Genomic DNA, 24,931 nt, shown 5'->3' on the forward strand with positions numbered 1-24,931 from the left:
GTAACATTCCAATTTATAGCTTCCCTTTTCAGTTACCTAGTATTTTGTTTGATTCTGATTCTTGAGGACATGAAAGTTCAAAGTTGCCTTTCAAAAGAGAGCATGGCCTGAAAATCAAAGTTTAAAAATTACAGCATTTTTTTATTTGGTTATCTATTTTAGTCGTTTGCTCTTAAACGGTTAACAGAATGGTCTTTATAGGTCTGGTGCAGTACAGGAGCGAGTTGTGACTTTTTCAACCGGGTATCAGAGGTGGAAAGAGTAATAAAATATTCTACTCAAGTTTAAGTACTTAAATCAAGTTACTACTTAAATAAAAAATGTACTTAAGAAGAAGTAAAATTACTGGTCTAAAAATCACCTCAAGTATAACTAAAAAGTAGCTCATTTAATAATATAAAGTAATAAAGTTATATTCTAGCTTATGGCCAAATGCAGTCTACTTACGCCTATTGCGCAATTTATGCAATTTGTGATGTCGGAAGTAGCGTAGTGCGTCATGGTGTAGAGTTAATATCAGCAGTGCGTTGCATTACTCGCAAGTTGCGCTTATTCATGTCCTCATATTGTTTGTGAGACGCTGAAAACACCATTAGCATCACGTGTAGCATAGTAAACGAAGCGGCGCAGCTCATTCACATAGAGACACGCAGAACAAGCAGATTATATATTTACATAGGCCTAGCAGTCTTTTTGCGCTTTAATATTCACAGACGGATGTCACGATTGGATTTATTGCACAGCTCTACTTTAAATGTATTCATCCATACATCAGTTTGCCTGTTTTACGTGACATCTGCGTTATACTGTAAATTCCATTTTAATGACTGAATTCCGGGATTCCCTCTGCATCAAGGAAATCATTCGGTGATATGATTCTTTAGGGTCTTCATGTTAAGTTTGTAACATACTTTGGTTAAAATTCCTCAATGGTTGTGTAAAACAGCACCCTTTTTACCTCCTCAAAAACAGCTCTGTTCACAGCGACCCGTTTCGGTGCATGTCTCTTTAAATGATAATGAGAAACTGCCCATCCCTCTCTTCCATAGGGCATGTCGACACAAGACATGTAAAGTGCTACCTTGGCAGACAGTATACAAATGGCAGAGGGCGGAAATATGCTAATACGGGAAATATGCTAATACAGGACAGTTCGTCAGTGGTCGTGGGCGGAGCATGAGCAATATGACATCATATTGCTCAGAAATCCAAACGGCTTGATTATTGAGTGTTTAGACTTTGAGGATCCAAAAAAGAGGAGTGAATGGATTTTTTTTATGGTGGTTGTGTCCACACCATAGACTGTAAAAAAATATGGACGTAGTGTCCGTGACGTCACCCGTAGGTTTCTTAAGAGCATTTTTGAAGCCTAAAGTGGGCGGAGCCGGCCATCGCCATCTTGGCCTCGCGTCACCGCTCGTCACTCCCGGATAACAGAATATGGGCAAAGAGGCGGAGCTGAGGAGACTGGCTATCTGAAACCACGCCCACCTAGCGCGACGTTATGGAGTTAGCTCCATGGTTAGCGCAGGCTTGGGAGCTAATGCTATGCTACTCACAGTACCAAGTCTGCGACTGCACAGGGGCTCGCGCTAAAGTGACACTGACAGTTGATGATTAAAATCAGAATGCCAATTAAAAGGTCCTGTTTTTGCCCTTCGAAATATTATAATAGTTAAAAGACATAGCTACAAGTGAGACTGTGTATCGTGATTCTGTACAGCTATTCTGCTAGTTGAAAATGTATTATGCAGTAACTTTACAATATTACTCCGAGAGTGTGTGTGACCGTGATTATGTGCATGTCAGTCACTCTTTTATTACAGTCTATGGTCCATCAGCGCGGCATCGCTCGTCAAGTTCTTTATTATTCAGTCCATTTTAAATTCTGATTTTGGCCGCATCTCAATTCTCAAATGGGTCAAACCATAGATATATTACCTATGAAGTTCAAGTAAATGCGCTAGAAATACGCGCTCATTCAAGGATGTGCATTTATTGCATGGACGGAGAAACACAGACACCTGCAGGATTTCATCTGTACATAAGCATAATCTGTTCCAGAGCAATGGTACCACAGAACGAGTGTAGCCTTTATATCTATAGACGTTTTTAAATCTGAAAACTCAAAAAAGCGACGAAATTGTCAGACATCCATTAGTGCATGATGTTCACAGAGGAGAACAACTGGAATACAGCGCTGGTTGTTCTCTCGAACGACACACACTCGACGACAGCGGCAGAATCCAAAGCAGTGGGCGAAGTAATGGGTGTATTAAATTATACTAAATAATCCCGAAAAAAAGTACAAACACGGCAGAGATGGCAAGTTCAGCAGCTGGAATTTGCTGAGGTAAAGTGTCGGCTAACCGGCTAGCATTTACATCAGCGGGAATCCACCTGTCACTCAAAAGTGGACACACCCTTCATTTTGCAGAACTTTAAATATTAATCAACTAAACGGGTGAGTTATAAAAAAATTCACCCCCCTCACAGTTGTTATGAAGGGCAAAATGAGCTGTATAGACCAAAGCCACAAAGAGAACCAGGCTGTAAACATGTTTTTTTCTGCTGTAAAGTTGGGTATTTTAACATGGGGGAGATACAGATTTGACTCACTTCTGCAGCCAGCCTCAAGCGGCCAGTCGATGAATTGCCGTTTAATTCACTTCCATGTTGGTTTCAAGAGAGAGACAGGGAGGTTGCCGCTTGGTCCACACAATGCAAAGACACATGCAAACACCATATAAAAGTGAATTTTGCATCCGATGACCCCATTAAGTTATAAACGGGACATATTTATCTGCATGAAGGGATTATGTTATATGTTTCCTCCTTCCTCCACATTTTTTTGCAAATTGGATAGCTATCCTTGAGGTCAACCACACGTTTTTTTATTCTGGCCATGGTTCGCTTCATAAGATTCTACAGTGTTTTTTGTTTCAGCTGGATCTGCATCACCTTTTTTGTGCGTTTGTTCTCCTGCCCTTCAATCAACGCAGTAGTTTCCGGAGTGTGGTTTTTTTCTTTTCTTTGTATTATTATTTTATTTATTTATTTATTTTACTCGGTAACGGATATGATTTTAAATGTAGCGAAGTAAAATACTTCCAACAAAACGTACTAAAGTAAAAGTAAAATTACAGATTTTAAAAACTACTTAAAAAAAGTAGAAGTAGGCTACACAAAAAAAAAAACTCAATTACAAAACCTCCCCTGCCATACCGTAGGCCTCATAGACATGTATAGAAAGGCTAGATGGCTTACCGGCGCTGAGAGCCAATGGGACCCGTCGACGTCACACGGCGGCCATCTTAGGACAGGACCGCTCGTCCAGTTATAACATTAAAGTCTATTCTGCATGTATGCTGAAATAACTATATTTTGCTCAATTTTCAACCGATTTTCAAACGGCTTGGTGTGTCATAAACGTCAGGGATGCGGCTATTTAACTGCATACTTGTGAAAAATTATAGCCACGGAGTTTATTAAACATCGGCATCAGCACAAATCATAGCCACGTTAATAAGGTTTGTAATAAACCAAACCGTTAGTAAATCCGTCAAGAATTAAGCAAGTTACGAGCATTTTAGTTGGCGTATGTCACTCACCTTCCGTCCACAGCAGCAGGGAGCAGCAGCGCAGTCTCCTGACCTAAGATGGCCGCCAAGTGACGACACAGCTGACTCCGCCTCGAGCCATCTAGCCTTTCTATACATGTCTATGGTAGGCCTAACCAACAAAGCCAGTAAATGGTATAGAGGAACAGCGCATTGGCTTAGGACAAACTCAAAGACACAGACTAAAATCTAAGACAAAAAAATATATAAGACAAAAAATCAACCATGGCAGGTGTAGATTTAAAAGTATGTCTATTTTCAACCTGTAATCGAAAATCATTCTCTGATTGTTCTTATGGTATGTTCGCAACGTTGTTTACATGTGCACCTGATAATGAATGTCAAAGATGTGGGTTTTTTCCCCACAAATTGTTTTGTTGGAGAAAAACATAAGAAATATACAATTATGGTTTACTTTTATTAATATAATTAGTTTGGCATCAACTGCATCTAGGTGATTTTTGTACCGATATCTGGCAACAGTACAGTAAGTCAGTACAGTTTTCAGCTTGGGGGAGTAAATCGAGTGCAGCTTTTTTAGGCATAAAATTGCCCACATGCAACCAATCAAATAGAATGTAGAACAATGACAACACAACAAGTGTGGAATCCAAAGCGAGAGTCTGAATTTGGAGCTACATACTAGCATACTATTCTTAGTTTTGATATATCTTGACATGTCAGAAATATTATTATCAAAGACTGTATGCAAGCTCAGCTCAGAATTCAGTGTCACACTATGTGTACTTTAATGTTTGACCAGGAAGTTTGTTTGGAAATTCTTTTATTTTGTCCCAAATAATGATGACTCACTTTAGAGAGATTCTGAAGTGCACATCCTCTCTCGAGTAGCAGTATTTACATTAAATGACATGGGATCAGAAGCCATTGGCACATGTCACTGTGGCACATCTGGTTTTCACTGCACGTACCACTAAAACTTGACGTGGTACTTGACGTACTTGACTAAGACGTGCCAATGGATTGCGTAATGTAATATTGCCGTATGTTGTGACACCTCCAGTGGTGACTAAAACAATTTTTTTTTCAATTTAATGTATTTTCAAATTGGTAATATTTTTCAAACATGTTAGTTTGTGGCACATCTATCTAAAATATACATTGGAGTGGCATGTACGTGTCACAAGTTTTAGTGACACCTGCCAATGACAACCGGATATGCCATAGCGGCATGTGTCAACGGCTTAAGATGAGAATAAGATGCCATGCCACTTAATGTTAATACTGCCTCTCGTCTGATCAACACTTCACAAGCCCTGAAGCCCATGAGGGGATTTGTGAATGGCAGTGAAATTACAAAACTGACACTGCCTGGTCAGATGGCAATGAGAGCCTGACAAATGTAATACTTCTATTACAAACTACACACATTCATACTATACAAGTATTTAACAGGCCTGGAGTCATTACATATTTAAAAGAATGCTAATGGAATTGTAGTTCTTTAATTTAAACCTGTTTATTACACTTGTACCTTTGTATTTTTATTCAACATTAAAAAAAAATGTTGTTGCTTGAAATCAAAGTTTATAATTTTGTGATTCACCTGGTTTGGGTTATGGCCTATAACTCTTTTTAAAATCCCTGTTGAAAAATTGATGAAAAAAAAGTGGACCTGCTCATCCGAATTCCCGAACAGATTGCAGAAAACTACCAATTGGCACTGGAATAATTCTCTCTAATGGCTCAGGTGTGCAGAGAATTCGCAGCTTATATGAACGCCATGAGTGTTTGTGATTTTATATACCGTAGGAGTGTTAAAAATGAAGTCTGAGCTCCTGATTTGCACAGTGTGGTGATTTTCTAAAGGCAATTACTTATTTGTCAAAAGGGCAAATGTATATATTTAAGATGTACAAAAACACCATGTTCTCATCTAAATGTTTTATAAGTTGACTGTTCATGGAAGGGTGTGGAGACCTGATAGTGTAAAACTCCTCGCCCCCAAATCAAACACTTCACCCTTTAGTTTACAGGTCACGTAAACACTCACCTGGTAACCACATGTTCTCCTCCCCTCCGTCATGTTGAGGTGATTTCCAACTTCACTGTGAAACTATCAGAAATAGAACATCATTCCCTGAGGAAGTGAGACACATACTGTACCAGGAAGCCGCTCCAAGCAAACAGGTGAGAGAGAGGGGGGAACATTTAAAACATTCCATCTGGCTTAGAAATGACATCACATGTAATGTCCTAATTCATACTTATTTAACCTATCTTTGCTAGCCATCGAATAAAAATGCATGTTTTGTTTACTTATAGCAACAAGACAACTTTACTATATTTACTGTATACTGTTAATTGTAAATTATTATATAATTTGCTGTGTGTCAGTGATGTCATATCAAACAGAAGCAATGACTTCCCAGCCACAAATGACTGTGAGCTACACGGTTTCTCACTGGAGCTCTGATGTCTGTGACTGTTGTGAGGACTGCGGCATTTGTGAGTGTATATGTGTGCGTGAGCGATAGAGAGATAGATTGACATTCAGATTTTTTATTCATGTAAATCTATTTTGCTTAAGCTTATGTAATGGTAATAGAGATTATAAATTGTGTAAATTGTGAAAGGAATAGCTTCCCTAAAAATTAAAATTCTTCCCTAAAAATAAATCATTCACTCATGTAATTTCAAACCTGTATGACTTCCTTTTTTTTAAGAATGTTTTTGTCCATACAATGTAAGTCAGTTGTTTTGGACCCTACTGAACAAAGTTAAAAAACTTATTTTGTGTCTCCCAAAAGTAAGAAATAGAGGATTTACTCAAATAGAGGATGAGTAAATCCGAAATGAACTATCTCTTCAATTAATTTGATGAGTAAGTGGCTTGAACCTCAGAAGCCTCATATTGCAAAAAAAGAAAAGAAAAAAAAGTGTGAATTCTGACACTGGTTTGCTCCTCAGGTCTGTGTGGGGCATTTATTCCTTGCATCTTGGGTTGTAAGGTGGCACAGGATAATGGTGACAGCTGCTGTTTGCCCTTCCTACCTGGAGCTATGATTGCATTGAGGACCAGCATCCGTGACAAATATCATATTAATGTAGGCCATGCAATAAAAAATATTTTCAGTATTGATTATTGCTTTTTCTGATGTTGATGTGATGTTAAAATTCCTGCTGAAATCTATCATCTATCATAACATTAATAACATCGGTGTCAAAGAACAGCACTGCAGTAAGTGCCTTTTGTCTTTTAGGGCTCTGTCTGTGACGACTGGGTGATTATGACCTGCTGTCCTTTCTGTGGACTCTGTCAGATGGCTCGAGAACAGAAGGCGAGAGGTTAATTCAAAGAAAATTAAGGGAAGAAGAATTGCCTTTTTTAAAATGCCTAGATGGCTGGATTTTTTCTTCTTAATGATTTTTTTTTTGAGAATATTCCAAACTATATCATGATTTAAATGACCCTTACATGTGAATTTACATTACGAATCAATCCTTAATTAAATTATTATATTTGTTTAAAGAAAGTATTCAAACTTTCACTGCAAAGTAATTGGATAAGGTATTGTGTCCCATTGTCTGGTCTTCTTTGCTCCGACTTGAAACCTTTATGGTTCCTCTTTCTATTCCTGTTTAAAGAGAGAGAGAGAGAGAGAGAGAGAGAGAGAGAGAGAGAGAGAGAGAGAGAGAGAGAGAGAGAGCGGCTATGATAGTTTTGCAAAATGATCGGGAACAATTTAATGAAGGTAAGGCACTGAATTACATTTCTGTTTATATTTAGAGAATGTTCAAATGAGCCAACATGATGAAACGAATTAATGAAAGATTTGAGATCTTGGGTTATTTTAGGATTGCTCGCTGATGGTTTTCGAAATAGTGAGTCAGAGATTTTTTTTCTGTATTAGTCATATTAACACTATAGAGAACTATTTGTTCACATAATGTTACATAGCTCTCTATACTTTGTTCACCATGACAAGATTTATGCCTTTGTATGTATGTTAACATCAGTCTCGTGAGCAAATGGTTGCATGTGACAAAAGAGAAACTTATGTAGAATGTGTCATGCATTTACATAAACTTACAAAGATATTTTATTTAACACGTTTTGTTGTTTCAATCCATTGTTTTATTATTTACGATTTTAAGGGAGTTGATGTAAAAATTATGTACATTAGAGAAGTTTGTTTAGGTGTCATTTAATATTAGGAGTAATGTTTTTGTATCTATCTTTTTACTGCCTACATTAGATATACTTCCATCACATTTGAAGTCATTTTGTTAATCTGAAAATAAATAAAATTAATACATAAAACATCCATAGTTTGTTTCTGTTGTATTTAATACATAAAAAAGTCAATTTGACAAGTAGCATTACAGATCAATGTAACAATTATTTTTCTGATTTATTTTTAAACTAATTATAACCTTCCCCTCTTTTTTTCTAGCAGCTGGCTGTGTTAAACTCAATATTGGATTAGGTGCCGCTCATATGAGCGAAGAACCTCGTAGTGTTGGTCTTTGATGAAGGCAGTCATTTAAAAGTGGAATTGAAAAATATGGCAGATTCTGCATGCCGCGAACTGATCCTAAAGGCGGTATTTATCTGCCTCCTTAAACTTGCCTTCAGCTACAGTTTCAGGAGTTGCATAGAGATCCCAGATTCTAACCATAAAACCTTCAGATGTATTAAATGTCACGAACAAGACATAACTACAATTGTGCAAGATGTATTTCCCACAGCAACAAACCTTACAGTTTCTCGCAGTAACACTACATTTGTTCAAGGCCGAAGCTTCGATCATCTGTCCAATCTGACTTGTCTGGTACTGGACGTTAACCATATTGTTGAAATCCACAAAGATGCTTTTAATAATCTGCATCAACTTCAGATTTTAAATCTGTCCTGCAATAGAGTATCATATCTCCACCGTGATGTCTTCAGTGACCTCCATAACCTCACACAGCTGCTCCTGGGAAGCAACAAACTCAATAATACTGATATGTTCCTGTTTTCCAAATTGACAAACCTACAGATTCTTAACCTACGCCGGAATAACCTGAAAAACTTTTCCGCTTTGGTTGAATGCATAGCAAACCTGTCCAGCTTGATAAAACTGGACCTTTCTTTTAACAACCTTACCACCCTGCATCACTCTCACCGTCTGCCAGAGTCGCTTGCCAGACTCTACCTCAGTGATAATAAACTATACAAACTGGGATGTGACAAGTCTTTCCTAATGTATGTAAAAGTGCTAGATTTCTCAGACAACAAAAAGTTGTCATTCGAGGCTTTTCAGGGCCTGAATCTGGAGAATATAACGTACCTGCGCTTGCGTTTTACCAACGTCTCTGCTAGCAAGCTTCTTACTCATACCAATGTACGACCGTGGAGCATCGACTTCTCTGGTTTGAAACTGAAGGACTCTCGTGCGCTGTCTTCGCTGTGTTTTTTTCTGCAACATCACCATAAAAAGCAACACATACCTAAAATGTTCCTTAAGGGCAATTCCATAAGAGCTCTAAAAAACAACACATTTTATCATTGCCCCAATTTCACAGGTGTAATGGACCTCTCACGAAACGAAATGAAAACCACGGGCTGCTTGCAGTTTCTGCACGGTCAGAACCAACTGGAAAGTCTTAAATTGGAACATAATCATCTGACCAAGTTAATGTCCTGCAACAAAACAAAAAACCTCTACAGCCTGAGAAGCCTGAGCTATCGATACAATCGTATTCTACAAGTCAGTGGTTTTGCCTTCAGTAATACACCAAAATTAACAAACCTTGAGCTAAATATAAACATAATTGCTTATATGGACCATAAAGCCTTAAGTGGACTCAAAGATCTTGTTACACTTCGTCTCGACAACAACCTTTTGACCGATGTCTACAACGACAGCTTTAAAGATCTTACCAGCCTGAAGACTCTCAACCTGCGCAACAACCAAATAGCTGTAATTTTCAACTATACCTTTCATTCTCTGTCAAATCTAAGTATTTTAGATTTAGGCGGGAACAAGATCACTCAGCTGAAGCCACATGCATTTGATGGGCTGCATAGCTTGGCCAATTTGTATTTAGATAGAAATCGTCTGAATATGATCGACAGCAGTCTCTTTGGGAAACTTCATGCCACCCTGCAGGTGCTGGATTTACAGGATAACCACATTCGGTATTTGAAAGAGCATACATACTCGCCGTTTATTAATATGTCGAGGCTTCTCGACCTGAAACTTGATGCGCAGAAACCAAATGGCATATACTTGTTGCCACGTGCATTTTTCCGGGGTCTAACTTCTCTAAAAAGTCTTTACCTCACCAACAACCATATCATTGGATTTGGTGATGAAACATTTGATGACCTGAAAAACTTGGAGTTCTTAACTCTAGTCGACTCATGTGTCGGGATCGCCCAACTCAAACCTGGTATTTTCAAAAACCTTCGAAAATTGAAGATGTTATTTGTTGAGAACATGGGGATTAAATCTTTTTCAAAAGAAGTCTTTGGAAATTTGACAGGACTAAAGACACTACATCTGAATCGCAATGCCATGATGTCTTTGGACATCAGTTTACTGGACAATCTGACCAATCTAACATACATTGACATGCGCAGTTGTCCTCTCAGTTGTGGCTGCCAGAATAGTGATCTACAGAACTGGACCGTAAGCAATAAGAGACTCCAATTTCCATATCTTTATAATATTACATGCCAAGACCATCCAGGCTCATATTTTCACAACTTTGATACTAATGTGTGTTATTTGGACATAGAACTCTACCTCTATTCCTTAACTTTTACATTCACTATATTATTAACCTTAATACCATTTCTCTATGTCAGACTTTATTGGAAGTTTAAGTACGGCTACTATGTGTTTCGATCATGGTTTGGAGAACAGTGGCGTCGCTTAAGGGACCAAGAAGAGAATTACAAGTATGATGCCTTTGTTTCCTACAACTCAGCAGATGAAGACTGGGTAATGGAACAGTTGCTGCCGAATCTCGAGGGTTCTTCATTTCGGCTCTGCCTCCACCACAGAGATTTCGAACTGGGCCGCGATATTGTCGACAACATTGTGGCTGCTGTATATGGAAGTCGCAAAACGATCTGTGTGGTCAGTCAGAGCTTCCTTCGCAGTGAATGGTGCTCACTGGAGATCCAGCTGGCCAGCTATCGTCTCTTTCAAGAAATGCAGGATGTGCTTTTGTTGGTCTTTCTGGAGCCTATACCTAAGCGGCAACTGTCCACTTATCACCGTATGAGAAAGGTCATGCTCAAAAAGACCTATTTGCAATGGCCTGGATTAAATTGTTCTGATCCAAGCAGTGCAAAAGAACTGTTCTGGAATCAGTTAAAGAGAGCACTAAGGAGCAGCAACACTGGAAGCCAAGAGGAGCAGAAGATGAAGGAGGAGAATGATCAGAAGCGACAAGAGAAGGACATGGAGGAAACCGAATATTTTGTGAATCAGACACCAATAGATGAGGAAGTATATTACCTGATTCCCTGACTACATAAAACCAAATTTACAATATAAGTTTAATTTAATTTAATTGACTTGAATAAAAGGCTATAAAAAAATGGAAAAGATACAAACTTACCGGAAGGTATTTTTTATTTTTATTAGGCTTTTGTGGTGAAAATGTAATGAAAATTAATTAAATAATATAGTAAAATAAATAGAAATTCAACAGGTAAAATAACTGTGATCTACTTACTTTACAAGAGTATTAAATTTAATTCTTATATTTTAGTTTTACTACAAGATATTTTAGATATACAACTGAAATTGTGAAATCAGTTCGATGTAAAAATGTAAATGTTGTACTGCTTTATTAAAAGGATATAACAAAATCACATGCATCTTATTTTTACAGTATAGCCTACTTAACATAAGAAGAAAACGTCCAGTCAAGTTATATAGAATAGAAGAAATTTGACTAAATTAATAAATAAAATAATCAAAAAGAAATAAATATATAAGCAGCATCCTTGTGGATAGACAAACATTTACACTATTAACGCAGGCGAATAAAATAAACTTAATGAGCAGTGCTTTTGATATTTGTACACAACAAAAAGTGATTTGATCTTAAAAAGTGTGTTTACTACTAGTGTTACCAGTATATACACATATATTAGAGAAATCATAATGCAAGTACTCTGAACTCTCAAATTCAAATCACATGTAGAGGTGATGGTCTTTACATTTTTGTAAATATAAAAAGCTAAATCTGTAATGCAAAGAATTTTTTTTTTACTCATACAAAGAAAGTAAGAAGATGCATAGTTGGACCATATCATCACCTGATGAGATTAACCATGGCAAACAGCCTTTGCTATAGGTAAAGGGGAGGGTAAAATGGTGTGTTTGACCTGGGACATTGAGTCATACCAAGCCAGTCTGACCTGCTAGATGGATGTGGACAGCGAAAAAAGGGCTCGTACTGAAAGCCCTCTGAGAGATGGGATGCTGAGAATGAAAAGGGAGCCCATCTTTCTCTTTCATCCTGAACTTGCTGCTGATGGGACCAGAATCTGGATTCTCCAAAAGATGGTTCTTGTGGTTTTTGTTTTCTGCTCTCATTTAAGTGATATGAATTAAAATTAAGATCTGTTTCTTCTTTATACTGTTGAGAGATTCTGGAGAGATCTAAATGTACACTTCTCGAACTCTCCCCTGTGCTCATTGACTGCTGCTGGGAATAGGAGTTCACAGGATGATCAAGCCAAGTGGGGGCTCTGAGTATAGGGACGGCATGCTGGTTAAAGGTCTGGCTCTGGTTAAAGAGGTGTCTGCTGGGATGATGCTGAGCTCTGAAGCAATCCTGAGACAATTCAGCTGCCCTCCACTGGTCAAACTGCAAAGACTGAGCAATCGAATTCAGATGCAAAAAATAGCCATAGAGCCCTGAACTGCAAGTTGTAAAAATGTCTTTCCTCTGTTATAGTCTAGTTTACGACAATTTTGGTATTATTTGGACTTGATTCTTTACTTTTTTGTTGAGAGACATTAAACTTTGTGTGTGATTTCACTGACTCACCATGTCTGTGTGTGATTGTTGTGGTTCTTCTAGAGAGAATGGAGGGGAAGAGGTATTCCACTCTTGTATCCTTCGTTTCTTGGTGGAAGCTCCTCTGTCCAAATCCAGCCTAACTTCTTCTGCTAAGTAATCGTGCTGCATGGCACTGTCTAGGAAGCAGAGAGGTAATTTCAACCTTCTATCATGTACACAAATATTATATCATGAGACAAGGTTTAATGACATGACACTCGTTTTTTTTTGTCAGGATATAAAAATGCAATTAATACATATACCCCCGGTATAACACAGACAAGGCTTAAGCATAGACCCAGACTAAAAATGCATGTTTTAACTGTTTTAACTGAAAGATACTTGCACTGACATATCTTAAAATATGTCAGCGCCATTGTTTTGTCTCAAGATGCACAGCAGTAATGTTTTTGTCTAAGGCACATTCATAAAAGCTACTTGAATGCCCTAATTGAATTTAGGTTTAATCCTGGCTTAATCTAAGCTCTGTCTGTGAAACCAGGCCATAATGATTTGAATAAACCTCTTCAATGAAAAGAATGTTTTTATTTTTCTAAATTAAAATTAATTTTGTTATTTTTGGGGTGCATTAAGTCAAAAATGTCAGAGGTACACACCTGTCCCGACTCCCAATACCATAAAAATTTTTTAAAAAAACTTGAGTAGTTTGGTATTCTTTTATTATAATTTTTTTCAGAAAAAATAAGCATCAAAGCAGATCCGTTTAAATATTATACGTTTTAAACTCATGTTGTGCAACCAATGTGCAGAAGCATGCATGAAAATAAATAAATAAATAAAACAGGAATGATTTTATGTCTGTTTAGAGGTTAATAATTATCTTACATTAACGAATAATTTTAACTTTTATTAAAAAGACTAGGTTATTCCATCCTGAAATTTTCATCACTTTAAATTTTAAATATTGTTGAAAATAGAATAAAAGCTTTTTGAAAAGCAACCTAAATACAAAGATTACATTTCTAGGAACTTTGCTTAAACTGTATTTCTAAAAGATTTTTCCTTTTCTTTTCTTTTTGGACACTCTTATCTGTCACGGAACCACAAATGTCAAAAAAGTGACATAGGCCTACCTGTCCAAATCTCCATGTTCCTGTTGTAACACCTATCCTCGTTCTCCACTGCATGGCTAAAAGATGAACAATCTTTATGACTCTGTCCTGAGCTGAGCTGAGAGGCAGCTTGTTTCTCATTCAAGAATGAGTGTAGCCTATGCAGGTTGTGCTCTAACTGGAAACCATGTCTTTTTTGTAAAGTCTGCATTAGCACCTCTCTACACTCGGCCAGCAGGGGACGCCGATGGCTTGGTACATGGAGCTCTGAAGCCTGGCACAAATGTGTTGACAGCCTTTTCACTGCTTCTCTACAAGATTTTGACATTTGCTCCCTCCGCTTAACATTATCTGCTAATAGACCAGCCCCAGAGTCCAGTTCAGATAGAGAGGTTAAAGTTTGCAGATTTTCCATTATTTGTGGAACTTCCATGTTTGGTAATCCCATCATTGTAGAAGTTTTCTCAAATATCTGAATATTCATAAAACCATTTTCTTGGTTTCCTTCATCGTGGGATTTGAGAGTGTCTGTTTGTGAAATATCAGAGTTATTCTTATTGGTTTCAACTGGAGTAGAGCATAACTGATGAACCGGGTCATTTTCTAAGGATGACAAAACCATGTGTTCAGTTTCTCTCGGGCTATTTGGACTATCTTGCCTTGTTTTTCTACTAGCGTCTTCTTTCCTGGTGTTGGCATTTCTGTCATACTTCCCGTCTTCTCTAGATAATCCCATAGGCCCTGCGTCTCCTCTATTAGTCTGAATACCAGTGTTTTTTCCAATAAGCTTCTTTCTTGAACTTTTCTTCCCCTTCACATGTGGTGGCGTATTGTTTTCTTGTAGCTGGAGTGGTTTCTGTACTTCATCAAGAGTGCAGTCCTGGTCTGAATCAGGTAACGTTACTGGGGGAGATAGCGGTGATGTAATGTGCGTCATAGACTGTTTTCTTTGCTCTTTTTTCTGCTTATCTTTCTTTATTTGGTCGCTCACCAGCCTCTCGATATCTATGGACCTAACCTCATGGCTGAAAATGCCTCGGATGGAGGTAACGCGTCCTTCAGTTATGATGCTTGGCTTCTGGGGAATTAATGGCTTAGCGAATGTGCTCTCTTTTCTCGAACAAGACAGTGGATGGATGTGGCGGGACTGTGCTTTCTCACCGCTTTCGTTTCTACTGTGCTGATTGTATGTGTGAGACCGGTTTCTCTCCTGACCTCGAACCTGATTCCTCTCCTTCCTGGTTTTAAGACGCCTTACTTTATGTGATGCATTGCAATGCACATCTGTAGTCATGCTGCTGCTGCACGCTGGTTTGCAGTTGTGGACAGCATTGGCTGCATGACATGAAGACTTGGTTTTGAGACTGTGGTGGTCATTGACGTTGGATGTCTTCGGCAAGCTGTGTTTATGTGGAAAGCTTTTGCAGGATTGGTGGCTCATCTTCATGTTGAGACTATAAAACACACGTTATTAAAAATTAAAAATGAATCTGTTATATATTTAAATAATTTAAGTAATCTGAGTTAGTAGTCACATGCTTGTTGTGGTTGTGTTCGCCACACCGGTTCAACATACATCAAATAAAGAGCATTCTTTGAGTTCAAACGGTTGAATGAAATGCTTTCTTCATTATCAAATAGACATATAATATAAACATATATCAAGCCACAACATGAAATCGGTATAACGTTACCTGTAGGCTGTAGTTGAGTCCAAAGGCCGTTAAGTTTTAACTTTTCGTTGCTTGGCAACGTGCTTCGAAAGATGACCGTCAAATGCAGATCTCTGCAAAGACTATTTCGGCAAAGAGAATTGCTATTAAGTAATGTTTAAAAGTTTGACATACATTTGCAACACTGAAAACAAAACAAAAATGAAGGAGCTTTAATGACCTTTTTTGCTTTTGTAAAGTTGTATGCAATTTTATAAGTCGACCGTTTTCGGCGATCTGCCAGTAATGCCTGGTTCGATATTCCAGCTTCCGGGGTTTGGCAGCTGACCGCTGGCTGGCTGACTGATTGAACACTGAACTCTGCTGTGGTTACATTTGTTGGTAACGATATTTCCCATCCTTAAAATGTATATGAATTGAGATAAGCTCTAACATGTATTGCTAATAGTTGCAAGTATCATATTACGCGTTGTTTCAATGCGTTTTTGTGCCTTGTTCTTCTAAATGGAGACATCTGCATGCTAAGTGCTACATTAGCTATGTGAGCTGCTCAGTTAAAAAAGGCACCTTTAATAGCATTAATAATCTTTAATTAAGACGTTAACTTTGATATACTCAAACGTCCAACAATTATTAATTATAACCTGCTATTTTTTCATCAGCTAGTTTGTGAGGTTAACTAGTGCAATGCAAACTTCATAAAAAATAGCACCAAACTAGTTAAGCTGTGAAAAATGTAGCCGTGTTTGTGCTTGTCATCGTACGGATACGATGCATACAAACAAAGTACTTAAGCTAACCATAGTACAACTTGGTTTAATTTAATATGTTGCATGTTGAGCACAACATTGTATAATCTCAAATGTTGTTTGGGCTTATGAGGATCCATTTTTAACGCTACTGGAGAAAATGTAACTCCTCTCCCTCCATGTCGTTCCTCAGGAAGTAATGAGTGGAGATTCTAACCCTGCAGCCACACCCACCCCCTGTCAGGACACACAGGGAGATGGACGATGGATGTCATTGGTGCTTCTTTTGTACAATATATAACACAATATTACAACCTTAGTGTACCTATTAGACTGCTTATATATCATGTTGTTTTATCTGTCAAAAGTACAATTAGCCAGCACCTTCCCTAACATGCAAACAGAATCATAATGCCATGTTTATGTGTTCTCATCTGTGCAGCACAATCGATTTGTATCGGACAGTAAAGGAAAAGAGCCGGATGTTCTGTTTATTGGAGATTCACTTATCCAGCTCCTGCATGAGTTTGAGGTATAGCATTCTTATCAACGACTGCATAAATACTTGCTAGGTTTTGTATACAAGAAAGAAAAAAAAATACATTAATATTAGGGGTGTAAAGGCACACAGAATGACGGTACAATAGGATAAATGGTCACACTTTAGTTTAGGGCCCAATTCTCACCATTAACTATAAACTATGACTTTTGCCTTAATAAACCCCTAATTACTGCTTATTTATTACATTATAAATTAAATATTTTATTGGACTGTCCTGCTTTTAATGTACGTATAAAACTTGTATGAAGTAAGCTCACGTAAGGATTTGTTTAGTAAGAATTTACTACAAAAAGGGTTTTATCATTTTGATCATGTTAATGTTCAAAATCTTGAATAATAATAAATGCTGTATTTTTTCCGTTTACTTTATTTATTTATTTATTTATTGTATACATGTAACTTGTATTTTTGTAATTCAGTTTTTGCCATGAAGATAGCCACAGATGCTGACATGGAATTAAATTAAACTATACTGATACATACTGCTTATTAGTTAGTACGGTTTAGGTATTGGGTGGGATTAAGGGATGTAGAATAAGGCATTAATATGTGCTTTATAAATACTAATATACAGCAAATATCATACTAATATGGATGCTAATAAGCAACTAGTTAATAGCGAGAATTGCAACCTAAACTAAAGGGTTACCAGAAAAAGCAACAAATCCACAATGCTAGGTGTATTTTATTTTGAACTGACAGTAGTGCATATTACAGTTTGTTCCACCTAACGGCATTTAGTCCATTTTTTATTAGCACTAATGCAGACTTTTTTCTTTTATATTAATATTACAACTATTTAAAGCTATGAGAACAGCAACTACCTGTTTAAATGCCATTTTCTGCATTTTACAAGTGTTATACTTCTGTATTACTTGATGTTGGCAGGTTTGGCGAAAGTTGTTTTCTCCTCTCCATGCACTGAACTTTGGGATTGGTGGAGATGCTACACAGCATGTACTGTGGAGACTCATCAATGGAGAACTGGACCACATCAGCCCAAAGGTAAGTGACCCGCAACAGGGAGGGCAGATGCTCAAGCGGAAAAAAAGGGCACCTCTGTTAAAATTACATAAAAAGTTAGTTACATACTGTGTAGAACACCTTTAAATTACTTTCAATTGTATTTACTTAAATGATTATGAATAGGGCACCTCAGACTAAATCGTATGTTTCTGTTAACGGGTGGAGATCCTCTTTTATGCCCCTTGTGCCAGAATCCATTATTACGGAAGCATATTTTGGACTGTGATAGATTGAACTCTGTTAGATTTCTTTATTTTTCAGTTGATTCTTAATGAAGTAACACCAGATCTAGTTTTAGAATTTTTAGAGAAAGCTGGCATTGCATTAAATTATTAACAAACAAACAATTTAATAATTAAATTTGTCCTTTGTTGGCATTATGCTGGAATTGGTAAATTAACTAAATCAATGTTGTGCGTTACTGACAGAAATTACCATTTATTATTACTATTATTATTCTATTATTATTTTGATGTATTTACAGTTGTGGGAATGTTATGAAATTAGTTTTAAAATGTAACATTTTAAATATAGAAATATGAAATTAAATAATATTTGTCTATGTATGATACTTTTCTATGAAACTGAAACCACCAGTAGGTGGCAGCAAGTCTTAATAAGTGAGTCAAAGAATCATTAAAGTGGAACTGAAACGAAATAGGAAGTACAGGTGATATAACTGATGTGTTATCATTGTTATTTGTGGTAGGACACTTAAAACTGCTGAAGTAGTTACAAGGGGGAAAACAGTGATATTAGTTCGTTGTTTTGTTACTAGGGCGCAGCCATCTTGAACTTCAACGGTCCGTGACGTCACTGGCATGGTAGGCTACCTTGACAGCTCCAGCAAAATGTCATATCAAGAACATAACAGATCGAGAGGGGAGGTCTTATTCAATCTTAATCAAGGTTAAAAAATGTTGATCTGCCCAACAAGCGAATATAACACCTCCGATGCCATCAAGGACCGAATAACCTGCATAAATGTTGGCATAAATGTGACCACGGCGGGTCCTGTAAACAAGTTCCACTCACCTCTTAGTTGTAATGTTATCTTGATGTTCACCTTCACCGTAGATCACCTTGCTAAATTAATCCGACATCGAGGATGCTATCCAATATATGCAATATCCATCGGCGACACTCGCAAGATACTTGGTAGTGTGATTTCAGCCGCTTTCAAACTGTGTATGAGACGCGGCGGCGCACCTTGCCAGTTTAAATTTGACGAGCGCACACGCCTAAACGCAATGCACAGACAGACAGCTGGTTGAACGCAAGGTTCTATGTGTATCAGTATATTCATAAACATCATTTAAGTAAGAAATTGAATCATCAAATGGAATAATAAAACTGCAAATTCTTCACTGTATGAATGAAACGAAGGCTATACTGATTCTTATACAGACTGCTGTCACTTTAAGAACTACAGTAATGCAGGGATAGAATATACTGATACACATAGAACCTTGTGTTTTTGACACTTTAAATGCCATAAGACGATAAAGAGAATTTAGTTTAGTGCACACGCTGTGACAGCTGTCTGTCTGTGCATTGCGTTTAGGCGTGTGCGCTCGTCAAATTTAAACTGGCAAGGTGCGCCGCCGCGTCTCATACACAGTTTGAAAGCGGCTGAAATCACACTACCAAGTATCTTGCGAGTGTCGCCGATGGATATTGCATATATTGGATAGCATCCTCGATGTCGGATTAATTTAGCAAGGTGATCTACGGTGAAGGTGAACATCAAGATAACATTACAACTAAGAGGTGAGTGGAACTTGTTTACAGGACCCGCCGTGGTCACAATTATGCCAACATTTATGCAGGTTATTCGGTCCTTGATGGCATCGGAGGTTTTATATTCACTTGTTGGACGGATACATTTTTTTTAACCTAGATTAAGATTGAATAAGACCTCCCCTCTCGATCTGTTATGTTCTTGATATGACATTTTGCTGGAGCTGTCAAGGTAGCCTACCATGCCAGTGACGTCACGGACCGTTGAAGTTCAAGATGACTGCGCCCTAGTAACAAAACAACAAACTAATATCACTGTTTTCCCCCTTGTAACTACTTCAGCAGTTTTAAGTGTCCTACCACAAATAACAATGATAACACATCAGTTATATCACCTGTACTTCCTATTTCGTTTCAGTTCCACTTTAATTCACTGATCCATTCAAACCGGCTGATTCATTCATGAATTAAACTAATTTAACTATTATTACAATATCTACATAGGAATATAGCCAAACTAACCAGGCAATATCCCTATATTAAAGGAAACTTTATTTTAAATAATGAGTTAATACATCATCAGTTCTTCCAAAACATGTTTTTGTCTTACCCTGTTTTAAGTTTATGTTTTAGACCTAATGGGATTTTTTTTACAGGAAATTATGTACATGTGTCACTCACTCGTGTGTCGTCATATCCGTAAATATAGAAAAGTTGCTCCGGCTACTATAATACGTGTGGACGTGTGGGATAGGTTGACATGGAGCAGCTAAATCTCAAACCTCCTGGGAATCACCCATTTAAAAAACACACAAAAAAAACACAAAATGTCTCATTTCGCAAACTGATTGATTTATTCAAAAGTAAACCAGTGTTTGTCAAGAGACTTTTTAAACCAAGCTGTTCAAAGAATTGAGGAGGAGTTTCAACTTATGCAAGGTAGCCCAGATACTGTCTGTGTAAACTGTCTTCTTTCTAAGAAGTGAATCATTTGCATATGAAACCCTTATTTTTAAGGAAACATGAAGGAAAATGGTCACAGATGACACTGTTTAGACATCTGAAAAAGTTAATTATCAAAACAAACTTAAAGACCCTCTTCTAACTAAAATGGTTACTAATGTCTTGTTTGGTCTGTTGCTCTGCAGGTGGTGGTGTTGTGGGTGGGCACTAATAATCATGGTCACACTCCAGAGCAGATTCTTGGAGGCATCATGGCCATCGTCAATGTGATCCATCAGAAGCTGCCTCATGCTCACACTCTTGTGTTGGTTAGTTATCTCAGCTCCTTCCTCTCAGTCACAACATTATTTTTATATCTTGAAAATAATTGAATCCTCAATTTAATTCATCATACCAGTCTTGTCAATTTCCATCAGTGCTGAATGTAATGTTCTGGGCCATTACATTATGACTTGTTCAACAGAGAAATGGGCAACAGATTTTTTTTATTTTTTTATTTTTTTATTACAAAAATAGAACTGTTCAAAAGGAAAAACATATTTCCAAAACAAACATTATACAAGAACAGATAGGTGAAAATAATGACTTGAACAAATATGAATTATTAAGAGATAGAATGTGCACAATATTCTACTATTTAAAAATGATACAAATAATTTAATCATATAAATGAACATATTAATCCAAGGTACTATAATGTACACTACTGTACAAAACTTTGTAAGATATATATTTTTAAAGAAATTATTACTTTTATTCAGCAAGGATTGCATTAAATGGATCAAAAGTGACAGTAAATACTTATGATGTTACAAAATATTTCTATTTTTTTTTTAATATGCTGCTCTTTTGCATCATGGTTAGTACAAAAATAATAAGCAGCACAATTATCAACTTTGATAATAAGAAATGTTTCTTGAGTACCAGACCATCATATTACAATGATTTCTGAAGGATCATGTGACACTAAAGACTGGAGTAATGATGTTGAAAATTCAGCTTTGCCATCAAAGGAATAAATTGCATGTTATGAAATATTAAAGTAGAAAATGGTTATTTTAAATTTATAATAATATTACTGTTTTTACTGTGATTTTGTAAAATATCTTATGAACCTTTTGAATGGTTATGCATATTCACTCATTTTGACCATTGAAAAAAAGCCCTTTTTTTGTCTTTTAGACATATAAAAACGGTAGCATCTCAGTTATTCATAAACGTTTTCCTCAATAGATATTGGTGTCTCATTAAAAGGCCCAAACTTATTGCATCTATTGGAAGGTAATTCTCTTTTCTTTCCTCAACACTAGGGGTTGCTGCCGAGAGGTAAAAGTCCAAACCCTCTTCGTGAGCGTAACACGAGTGTGAATGCTCAAGTTCAGGCTGAGGTAGCGTCTCTGTCTCACGTCTCTTTTCTGGACATGGACCCTGGGTTCATTCAGTCCGACGGTTCCATCGCACATCAGGACATGTACGATTATCTGCACCTCACGCCCCAGGCCTACCAGAGGGTGTGCCAGCCCTTGCATGAATGCATCAAATCCCTTTTAGATAAACAAGCTCCATGAAGGCAAACACAAAATATAGCATGAACGCCCTTTCCTGTGAAATAACGGATGTCTCATTATTTATGCTCTACAATTAGAGCCTTATTGAGATATAAACACCCACGAGGAAAACTCATGACTGTTTAATACACAAACGTATATATCACACACATAAACACATGCTTCCCGTCAGTATGCATTCCTGCTTTCTTGTTACTACAGAAATAGATTTAGTTTTAGAGTCAACATAAAGGGATAATTCATCCAAAAATGCAAACTGTCATGCCATTCCTCATGTAGTTGCAAACATCGTGTGACTCTGACCCCACCCCACACACACACACACACAGAATAAATAGTCATACAGGTTTGTTATGGCATGAAGGTATAATGACAGAGCTTTCATTTTTGGGTCAACTATCCCTTTAAATGCTGTCAGCTTTATTCTCTTTACGCAAAATGTTTAGTACATTACAAAGTCTGTACATGTATGAACAAGCCTGCTATTTTGCAGTGTCATGTTGATGAGTAGAGGGTGTTGAAGTGTACATAAGGGCTGTGTGCTGCTATCATGGTTTAATTGACCAAGACTTCCTTTTGATCCTTGTGTAGGAAACAGCTGATTTCTCGTAAGCAGGCTATATAGCTCTTCAGATGTTGGAAACTGCTTTGTTTATTTGTTGAAAGGAACAATGTGGGTTAATTTGGTTTTGTTCTCCGTCAATGATCCTCCATAGTGCATGCCCATAGTCTCTTTTCTGAGAAAAAAAGGGTAGCTGCTTCACACAATGTTACGTACCTTTAAAACGATTCCATAAGATTTATTGTTTTGGATACTTTCTTTGCAGGAATTCTTTGTGATAAACATTGAATTAGTGTTTCAGTTATTTTTATACAGTGTTTTTCTTATTTTTTGAATTCTCTCCTTCACCCTAGGTAAATCATATGTTCTTTAGGCACCAGGGGTGTCTGACTGAAAGATTTAAAAGGTGCATAAATTCCAACCTTGTAACTAAAGACGAGGAGTGGGTGTGGGTGGTCCTTGCATGCCTCAGTTTCTTTATTTTAATTTCTGGATGTGTTACAACCAATCAACCCACCGTCACTTTCAAATGCTGATGAATGTGGTTAAATGTTATGGTGTATGATTGTTCTGCTGCTTTGTGTTCGTACTGTCTTGTCTGATGGGCTTTTGTGAATATTATCATCTTCTAGTGATTCCAGGAATTGTGTCTCCCTAATGACTTGTGTTGACATTCCAGTCTGAGGGTTAGATGTCATGTCTGGTGCTGCGATTAACAATTATCATGTAAAAATGATGGAATAAAACCTGGGAAACCTTTCAAATTTGTTGTTGTTTTGAATTTGAAGCTGTCTTTTGTTATGTAGGACAAATTTAGTTAAAAAATATTTGTCAAGTTCTTAGAAGTGTATTATATTCAGTTTTTAAATATACAATATACTGTTCAAACTTTTAGGGTTGGTATGATTTTTGTTTAGTGTTTGAAAGAAGTCATGTAAGCTCACCAAGGCTGTATTTAGTTGATCAAAATACAGTATAAATTGTGAAATATTATTACAATGTTAAATAACTGTTTTCTATTTTAATATATTTATGAATGAAATGTATTCCTGTGATACAAAGCTGAGTTTTCAACATCACTTCAGTCTTCAGTATCACATGATCCTTGATTTGCTGCTCAAGAAACATTTCCCATTATTATCAGTGTTGACACAGTTCATATTTAAGATGAATTCTTTGAATAGAAAGTTCAAAAGAAGCATTTATTTGAAATAGAAATCTTTTATAACTGCACCTGCACCTATCTCAGAAAGCTGGCTGGAAACATTAGGACAAGGATATCAGAAATGTCTTCTGGCAGAAACAGACAGAGACCTTTAAAAATGCTCTTTAGAAACCGACTAATTTTGAATTAATCGTGAATATTGCGATAACGATATTAATTTAGATATTCTTAAACAACTGAAAAAAACACAAAAGGTGATTGGCCCCGTTTCTGATATTTTTTCGCATCCGATCTCCCAGACCACACTCATCTTATTTTCTGTTAGTTATTTTCTTCTGCTCCTCTCTCTCTCTCTCTCTCTCTCTCTCTCTCCCTCTTCACTCACACACTGTCGAAGTATGCACACACATCATGTGGGTATGTTCTTGTAGTGGACCCGTGTGCTCACACGTGCATATGACAGGGCAACTGGCCAATGAAACATCATTATATATATATATATAGCGGTTTCAAGCGGGCTCTAAATTGAACAGAACTAAGCCACACAGTCGACGGATGCAACTCTCCACAAAATAAACGGACTATTGCATACTTTCTGCAACATTTTCATATGATATTGCACAACGTGATATTGCAATAACGATAGTGAGTCAATTATATTGTGCACCACGAATGGGAAGACCGAAACACCCAGAAACAATGTCCTAAATATGGGCAAACACAGGCATGATTGAAGTAATGACAACAGCAGCAGCAGTTCATGGAATTTGATAAAAGAGGTTCTAATCCAATAATCGTTTTAAAATATATATACACAGTGGTGGCCAAAATTATTAGAACGGTTAGATTTTTTAACGTTTTAAAAAAAGAATTCGGGTCTCCAAGGCTTCATTTATTTGATCCAAAATACAGCAAAAACAGTAATATTGTGAAATATTTTTACAATTTAAAAGAACTGTTTACTATTTTATTATATTTTAAAATGTAATTTAAATATAGTATAAATTATATATATATATATATATATATATATATATATATATATATATTTATTTTCATTTGGCAGACGCTTTTATCCAAAGCGACTTACAGTGCACTTACAGGGACAATCCCCATGGAGCCCCTGTACAACAGCGCCAGTGCGCTCACCACACACCAGCTATAGGTGGAGAGGAGAGAGAGTGATAGACCCAA

The 24,931-nt window shown here is 37.0% G+C and overlaps 4 protein-coding genes across 6 annotated transcripts; 3 read left to right on the forward strand and 1 right to left on the reverse strand.

The window, feature by feature from the left end:
* Window positions 1–5,980: 5,980 nt before the first annotated feature.
* Window positions 5,981–7,169, forward strand: cnfn (cornifelin; the record flags this gene model as incomplete). The annotated part of the gene is made up of 3 exons (XM_079626278.1): window positions 5,981–6,089; window positions 6,552–6,688; window positions 6,845–7,169. The coding sequence occupies 3 exons, from the start codon at window positions 5,981–5,983 to the stop codon at window positions 6,932–6,934; spliced, it is 336 nt and encodes a 111-aa protein (XP_079482404.1). The 3' UTR covers window positions 6,935–7,169.
* A 93-nt stretch (window positions 7,170–7,262) lies between these two features.
* On the forward strand, window positions 7,263–11,157 carry tlr21 (toll-like receptor 21). The gene is made up of 2 exons (XM_079625729.1): window positions 7,263–7,336; window positions 8,039–11,157. The coding sequence occupies exon 2, from the start codon at window positions 8,150–8,152 to the stop codon at window positions 11,108–11,110; it is 2,961 nt and encodes a 986-aa protein (XP_079481855.1). The 5' UTR covers window positions 7,263–7,336; window positions 8,039–8,149; the 3' UTR covers window positions 11,111–11,157.
* Window positions 11,158–11,290: 133 nt separating this feature from the next.
* Window positions 11,291–15,706, reverse strand: prr19 (proline rich 19). Of its 3 annotated transcripts, XM_079625727.1 has the most exons (5): window positions 15,623–15,706; window positions 15,424–15,524; window positions 13,751–15,183; window positions 12,645–12,793; window positions 11,291–12,470 (listed from the first exon to the last, which is right to left on the reverse strand). In XM_079625727.1, the coding sequence occupies exons 3-5, from the start codon at window positions 15,174–15,176 to the stop codon at window positions 11,940–11,942; spliced, it is 2,106 nt and encodes a 701-aa protein (XP_079481853.1). In that variant the 5' UTR covers window positions 15,177–15,183; window positions 15,424–15,524; window positions 15,623–15,706; the 3' UTR covers window positions 11,291–11,939. The 3 variants fall into 3 exon arrangements, with proteins under 3 accessions (XP_079481853.1, XP_079481854.1, XP_079481852.1); XM_079625728.1 differs by lacking the exon at window positions 15,623–15,706 and having other exon boundaries at window positions 11,291–12,461; window positions 15,424–15,543; XM_079625726.1 differs by lacking the exon at window positions 15,623–15,706 and having other exon boundaries at window positions 15,424–15,543.
* On the forward strand, window positions 15,702–23,432 carry pafah1b3 (platelet-activating factor acetylhydrolase, isoform Ib, gamma subunit). Its single transcript, XM_079625730.1, has 6 exons — window positions 15,702–15,783; window positions 16,345–16,428; window positions 16,594–16,683; window positions 17,602–17,718; window positions 20,628–20,750; window positions 21,753–23,432. The coding sequence occupies exons 2-6, from the start codon at window positions 16,351–16,353 to the stop codon at window positions 22,008–22,010; spliced, it is 666 nt and encodes a 221-aa protein (XP_079481856.1). The 5' UTR covers window positions 15,702–15,783; window positions 16,345–16,350; the 3' UTR covers window positions 22,011–23,432.
* The last annotated feature ends 1,499 nt before the right edge of the window (window positions 23,433–24,931 follow it).

The sequence above is a fragment of the Phoxinus phoxinus genome (genome assembly GCF_949152265.1).
Source record: "Phoxinus phoxinus genome assembly, chromosome: 10".
Taxonomy (NCBI): domain Eukaryota; kingdom Metazoa; phylum Chordata; class Actinopteri; order Cypriniformes; family Leuciscidae; genus Phoxinus; species Phoxinus phoxinus.

What these genes read in the sequence shown, in the direction of transcription:
- tlr21 (XM_079625729.1), top strand. Translation starts at nt 8,150, where the DNA reads ATGGCAGATTCTGCATGCCGCGAACTGATCCTAAAGGCGGTATTTATC.
- prr19 (XM_079625727.1), bottom strand. Translation starts at nt 15,176, where the DNA reads ATGAAGATGAGCCACCAATCCTGCAAAAGCTTTCCACATAAACACAGC. An exon ending in GAACATGGAGATTTGGACAG is followed by an intron (nt 12,794 to 13,750) that starts GTAGGCCTATGT and finishes TCTGCTTCCTAG; the next exon opens with ACAGTGCCATGCAGCACGAT. An exon ending in AACAATCACACACAGACATG is followed by an intron (nt 12,471 to 12,644) that starts GTGAGTCAGTGA and finishes TCGATTGCTCAG; the next exon opens with TCTTTGCAGTTTGACCAGTG.
- pafah1b3 (XM_079625730.1), top strand. Translation starts at nt 16,351, where the DNA reads ATGAGTGGAGATTCTAACCCTGCAGCCACACCCACCCCCTGTCAGGAC. An exon ending in ATGGACGATGGATGTCATTG is followed by an intron (nt 16,429 to 16,593) that starts GTGCTTCTTTTG and finishes TCATCTGTGCAG; the next exon opens with CACAATCGATTTGTATCGGA. An exon ending in ATGCTCACACTCTTGTGTTG is followed by an intron (nt 20,751 to 21,752) that starts GTTAGTTATCTC and finishes CCTCAACACTAG; the next exon opens with GGGTTGCTGCCGAGAGGTAA.